The 6,529-nt window shown below is 43.9% G+C and overlaps 1 protein-coding gene across 2 annotated transcripts in view; it reads right to left on the bottom strand.

Moving 5' to 3' along the window:
- WDHD1 (WD repeat and HMG-box DNA binding protein 1) overlaps positions 1 to 6,529 on the bottom strand; it is a 47,384-nt gene that overhangs the window by 5,385 nt on the left and 35,470 nt on the right. Inside the window, exons 21-24 of one of the 2 annotated variants that reach the window (XM_019550976.1) lie at positions 2,211 to 2,267; positions 1,868 to 1,914; positions 1,551 to 1,709; positions 821 to 954 (exon numbers count right to left, since the gene is read on the bottom strand). In XM_019550976.1, coding sequence (XP_019406521.1) covers positions 821 to 954; positions 1,551 to 1,709; positions 1,868 to 1,914; positions 2,211 to 2,267 — 397 coding nt within the window. The remainder of the gene's footprint in view (positions 1 to 820; positions 955 to 1,550; positions 1,710 to 1,867; positions 1,915 to 2,210; positions 2,268 to 6,529) is intronic. The other variant, XM_019550977.1, reaches the window with a different exon arrangement.

The following is a 6,529-nucleotide window of genomic DNA, read 5'->3' as shown; positions in this document are numbered from 1 at the left end:
GAAGGGCAATGGCATGGGCAGGGCACTGGTATATCAGGGCTGCTCAGCATCACAAAACAGCAGAGGGAGGGACAGCTGCAGCTGGACCTGTGTCCTGGTGAGTGAAGGGGGCAGGGGGAGCTCTGATTTTCCATGATAAAAAAAACTAAATCAAATGCCAAAATATATAGGTATTTTGAATTTATATTATTGTAATGAATGAAGCACTGGTAGGCTTCCAAACTGCTTTAAAAATTTGTAAATACATAAATAAAATATTGTGTTCAACTGTTATAGCGGCATTTCAATTTAATTGCAGAAAAGTGCAAAATTTGGTTTTTTCCCCTTAAATTCACAGAATTTGGGATTTTTAAACAAAGACTACGAGGATCCCTGAACATCAGAAATGATTCCCACAAACTTGATGTATAAGGGCTACCTCTAGAAGGCAAGGCAGTTCAGTCTTTGCACACCACGAGCTACCGTCACTCAGAACATGAGTGGAATTGTAGTATTGACACACCACTTTAAATTTCAAGCTCATCTTCTGAGATGTTTAAATCAAAAGGCTATATTTTTAGATTATCCAAATCTAACAAATTAAAAAAAGAACATTGATGAAAGAAATGAAATTGCTACACCAAAATAAATATTTAAACTGAATACAATTTTGAACTAATGTCAAGTATATCCATCTGTCATCATAAAGTGTTTTGTGAGAAAGACAAAGACAAAGCCTTGGCTGGGATGATCTAGGTGGGGATGGTCCTACTTTGAGCAAGGGGTTGGACTCCCAAGCCTCATTTTCTATGAGTTTATGAAACCCTATGTATTTCTTCACCTTTTGTTTTCAATGGTCTCTGTGGCAGCAGCTGCTGTTTCAGGCACATCCTTCTCAGCTTTTTCTTCTCTTTCTTCCATTGTTTTGTCACCAGTGCTGGGTGTACGGGACTGGAAAAAAGAGGCAGCTAGGGCCTAAAAAATAAGCAAGATTTGGACAAATATACTGGTAAATGCATTTCTCCATCTGACAACATGGGCTACCTCATTATAAGGAAAATGTCTTTACAGAAATATTTCTATAACTGTAACTCCTACTCTGACAGTGTAAGAACTTAAGAGTTTACATTTACTATCAATTCTATTTCATAAATACAATAGCACAAATAGCAACATTTATACTTTGTACAGTCTGACAAAAATCTCATTGTTTGTTTTCACATGCATTACTCTACACCAGGGGTTCCCAAACTGCAGTACATATACCGCTGTGGGGGACACAAGACATCTCTGGTGGGTACGCAGGAGAAATTGTGTAATGGAGGATTTAATTTTCATGATAATAATAATTGGCATTTAAGGGGTACACGGGCAGCTGGTAAATCTGGAAGGGGTATGCAAGAAGAAAAAGTTTGAGAACCTGTCCTCTAAACAAGCCCGTACTCTGCTTGGGCAGACTTTACAGCTGGAGATTTCATTCAATCAATCGGTTTTCCTACATTCAGTAAGAGCAGATAAAAAAAAAAAATCAATTCTCTGTTCTCATAAAATAGTGTAAGGACTGGAAATACCTGCTTGGACTTTGGCTTGGGAATCAGAGGCTTTAAAACTGGAGACTCCTGCTTGTTTCCAGCCCGACTTGTAGATGCAGGGGTTTTCTTGGAGGCCTTGCTCATAGTGTCTAAAACGTTACCTGGGGGAACTGTAGGGTCTTTTTTGTTAGCTGTCACCTAAAGTAACAAGCAGTTAGGAACTTTTTACATTTCAGTCGCAAGGGAATCTTTCCCTCAGAGATTCTGTCAGATGGAAACATGAATTTTAAAAAAGTTTACTGTGTAATTTAAATTAAAAAAAAAACCCCCAGCCAGACCAATTGCAAAATTCTTACCTTGAAGGGATTGACTCGACCTTGGCTGCTGGATGCAATGACAGCTTTTTTTTTCCGGGAAAAGGGAAAAAGAACAAACAAAGCACATGTGAATGCCTAGGAAGTTCTGTACAAGTTTCAGGAGGAAATGGAACATTGTTCATTTAATTACCTTCATTACAGAAGTAAAAGTATTTATTGTCTGGTTAATCAGAATGAAAATTCTGCACCCAGTGTTGCTAAGAGTCTGGGAAAGAGGAAGATATTAGGTGCATGGGCTGATACTGTTGACAAATGCCAACAGTGACACGATACACAGACCTAATAAAATGGTTTTGATCAGAATACATTGAGATTTACTTACCAGATTTCGGAGTTGAAACCTCTGGCATTCCTACACTTTTGCAGAATGGATTGGATCCTTCAGAACAAAAGAAACGGGCGATTTTTAACCACAACTGAGTGCAAATACCAACAGAGCAACTCAGGGCATGGGCAGATGTAACAACTGAAATGTTTTCAAGTGAAACGGCCTTGGAAACGTTCAGCCAGGGGATACACATACAACCACCTGTGTGTTTTAAAACACTACTTCTCTTCTAGCACCAGCCAGGGGTACAGTCCCCTGTGGCTATGTACTCTATTCTACCTCCCATACCTGCGATTGGAGGAAAGAGGGGGAAGAGAAAAGAGCATGGAGAGCGAGAAAGGGGGGGAAAGGGGGTAGTCCTGCTGTTGAGAATCCAACACTCCAGCTCCTATCCTCTCTACTTCTCTTTCCTCAACTGAGCAGAACAGTAGGTGAACAGTAGGTGAATGGGTCAACCATGGGGAAGGCTTTGTTGAATTTGGTTCTAGCTAGAGGGAATGACCTGGTGGGAGATCTGAGGATTGAGGGTAATCTGGGAGACAGTGATCATGAAACGATAGAACTCACTATCTGTCGTAGGGCAGGGAAGTCGCCCCGTAGGGCCGAGGTGCTTGACTTCAAGAAGGCTGACTTCAATGAGCTTAGGAAAATAGTAGAAAGGACCCTATGGGAAGAGGGACTGGAGGGGAAGGGAGTTCAGGAAGGGTGGTTGTTCCTCAAAGGAGCAATCCTCAGAGTGCAGAAAAGGTCTATTCCTGTATGCAGGAAAAGGTGGTAAAGGGACCAGGAAGCCCTCCTGGCTTACTAGAGGAGTCAAGGATTATTTAAGAAAGAAAAAGGAGGCTTATGGACAGTGGAAACAAGCAGTACTCACCAAGGAGGAATACCCAAGTATAGCCCTTATTTGTAGGGAGAGAATAAGGAAGGCAAGAGCAGAAACCGAGATCAGGTTGGTGACTGAAATCAAAGACAATAAGAAGTCCTTCTTTAGGTATGCAGGGAGACCAAAGGGAACGTGGGACCTTTGCAGATTGGGACACGACAGCTGATAGCAGATTGTCAGGAGAAAGCTGAACTATTTAATGAATACTGTGGGTCACTACTTCTGCATACAAATGGTGGTTGCCTGTTTTGTCGGATACTGGATGGATGTGAGGGGATGATTGTCAGCCAATGGTCAGTGTTGAACTGGTGAAGGAGCACTTTAGAGCAGCTGAATGTCTTCAAGCTGGCAGGACCAGATGGACTATATATCTGAGGGAATTGGCTGGAGTCATTGCAGGAGCATTGGAAAAGATATCTGAAGAATCGTGGTGCTCGAGAGAAATCCTGGAAGACTGAAAAAGGGCCAATGTGGTGCCAGTCTGTAAGAAGGGGAGAAAGGAGGATCTGGGAAACTATAGGCAGGGGGGTTGGACTCAATGATTTTTCAAGGTCCTTTCCAGCCCTTCATTTCGTTTTGGCATTTGCTCAGTTTGACCTCGATACCAAGTAAATTTTGGAAAAAAATATCAAGAACTCCATTTGTGAGAGACTGCCAGAAGGCAGGATGCTGAAGGACAGCCAACATGGTTTCACTGCAGGCAGGTCGTGTCTGACCAACATCGCCTCCTTCTATGAGCAAGTAATGAACCGCTTAGATGTGGGGGATGCGGTTGATGTCATATACCTGGATTTTAAAAAGGCCTTCGATATGGTCTCCCATGATGCTCTTATAAAAAAACTGGGGGATTGTGGGCTGGCAGAGTCCATGGTCAGGTGAGTTGGGAACTGGCTAAGGGGTCAAACCCAGAGAGTCTTAATGGATGGGTCTGTATCGTCTTGGTGGGAGATGGCCAGTGGTGCCCTGCAGGGTTCAGTTCTTGGCCCCGTGCTGTTCAACATCTTTATCAACAATTTAGATGAGGATGTGGAAAGAACACTGGCTAAGTTTGCAGGCAATATACTAAGTTGTGGGGAAAAGCAGTCACGCTAGGGGACAGGATGCAAATCCAAGTGGACCTGGACAAGCTGGAAAGGTGGGCGGAGTGGAACTGGATGCAGTTCAATACGGGTAAATGTAGAGTGCTTCATCTGGCGAGAAGTAACCAGCAACATAAAGGTTAGGAGAAGATGTCCTGGCCAGCATGGTAGCTGAAAGGGACCCCAGCATGATGGGGTTATGGTTGATCACAGGATGAACACGAGCCACCAGTATGATGCTGTAGTCAACAGAGCTAATAGCATACTGGGATTCATTAGCTGTTGCATCGTGAGCAGGTCTAAAGAAGTGATGCTTCCTCTCTACTAGGTGGTGGTGAGACCCCAGCTGGGGTACTGTGTCCAGTTCTGGACACTGCACTTCAAAAGAGACATGGAGAATCTTGCAAGGGTCCAGAGAAGGGCCACAAGAATGATTAAGGGCCTGGAGGACAAACCTTATGAAGAAAGACTGGGACTGTTCAGCTTGGGGAAAAGACTGAGAGGGGCCTTGGTGGCCATCTGTAAGTATGTAAGGGGTGAATATCAGGAGCTGGGAGAAAAACTGTTCACTAGGCGCCCCAGGGGAGGACAAGGGGCAATGGCCATAAACTGTTAGGGGATGGTTTCAGGTTGGATGTAAGGAAGAACTTCTTTACAGTAAGGGTGACAAGAACCTGGACTAGACTTCCCACAGAGGTGGTACAGACCCCAACCTTGGAAGTTTTTAAGAGAAGACTGGACAGATACTTTGCTCAGATCATTTGATCTCAGCAGTATTCCTGTCCAGAGCAGGGGGGTTGGACTCAATGATTTTTCAAGGTCCTTTCCAGCCCTTCATTTCGTTTTGGCATTTGGATGTTTATCTTGATGGAATCACCTGCCTCTGGCAGGGGGCTGGACTCGATGATCTCATGAGGTCCCTTCCAGCCCCTAATATCTATCAAATCTATGAAATCTATTTCTATGATGTCTACGGGACTGCAGCAGGAGGGCCTGGCAATAGTGAGGCTCCTTGGAATTGGAAGGGGTCTGGTAAGGGGGTAGCAAGAGGAGGGAAAGCCCCACTCCATGTCTGGTAGGGATCCCCAGTTTGGACCCAGCAATGCCCCAGGCCCCAGTGGCTGCTCAGCAGGCAGGCTGTCCACCCTGATCACCCTCCCACTGCTGTGCAGATGTAACAAGAAGCAAAACACTCCAAAATAGCATTTCACTTGAAGAGGTACTGTTTGGGAGGGTTTCAGCCACTTCTGGGAACATTACAAAGGATTTGTACAGCTGGCCCTTGGAACCATTTCAAAGGCGTCTGAGACATTTTTACTGTTACGTCTGTCCACACCCTCTTTCAAAACAATCCTACTGAACTCATGCAACTTTCAGCACTACAAGAATTTTGCAATGCTTAGTAAATGCTTTAACAGGCACATTTAATCAGTTGCATCTGTACCTGTATTTACCTCTTCTAAGGAAAGGGGGTGAATCATATACTGCATTTCCTTTCTGAAGTCTACTCTTTCAGGGATAAACCCCAGTTACAGTTAATCTATTTGAGAGGTAGAAGCAACAGGTTTTATTTAAAAGACTTTCTGGCACTTAAAGTACTAAAACACTATAGAACAGACCAGACTGTGAAAGCAAAGCAAAGATGTATAAGTTCATGCCTTTAAATAAAGGTAAAAAGTTCACGCTCTTTTCACAGAAACAACAGAATTTGCTATGTGGGCATAATTCAGCAATTGCCACACTTACTCTAATACAAAATGAGGTTTCCTCCCCAGTTGGCATGGGAAAAAAAACCCTTGTCTTACAACTGCATACAAGGAAATATCAATTAAACCGCTGCCAAAAGCACATGTTTAGCAATGGAAGCCAACTGTGAAGATGACTGAATTCAGCTCACACTGGGCAAACATGCTGATGGGAACTTTTTTTTTTAATTGTGCATGTGGTCTCTAAAAATAAGGGCAGGTGTTCCCTCCGCAGGGAATGGGCACCAGGCCTGAAAGTACTGCAATATCCAATATCAGGCTGGCACTGGAACAACCAGAGCCAGCCCTGATTCCCTCCTCTTGGTGTCAAAAATGCTTAATCTCAGCCAAAAGGCAAGGATAGGTTAATGCGGCCCATCTGAATATGATATATGGTAGTGCCCATTAAGTGCAGTCCACTTTACTACTGACACTTTTTAAAGTCATAGTGAGCCACGACATTGCATAGAACTTCCCAGACATCTGCTGGGAAGAGCAGTCAGCTAAGTCTGATCGCTCACGTCAGTTCTTAGCCAGAGTGCAGGACCTCCATCTAACCCAGGAGGTGCACAGCCCCACCAGGGGAGACGCCTTGTTGGACCTGGT

Source organism: Crocodylus porosus, unplaced genomic scaffold, assembly GCF_001723895.1.
Source record: "Crocodylus porosus isolate Cpor-Errol unplaced genomic scaffold, CroPor_comp1, whole genome shotgun sequence".
Taxonomy (NCBI): domain Eukaryota; kingdom Metazoa; phylum Chordata; order Crocodylia; family Crocodylidae; genus Crocodylus; species Crocodylus porosus.
Note: the sequence above shows the minus strand (reverse complement) of the source record. Positions and strands in the feature narration are given on the sequence as shown.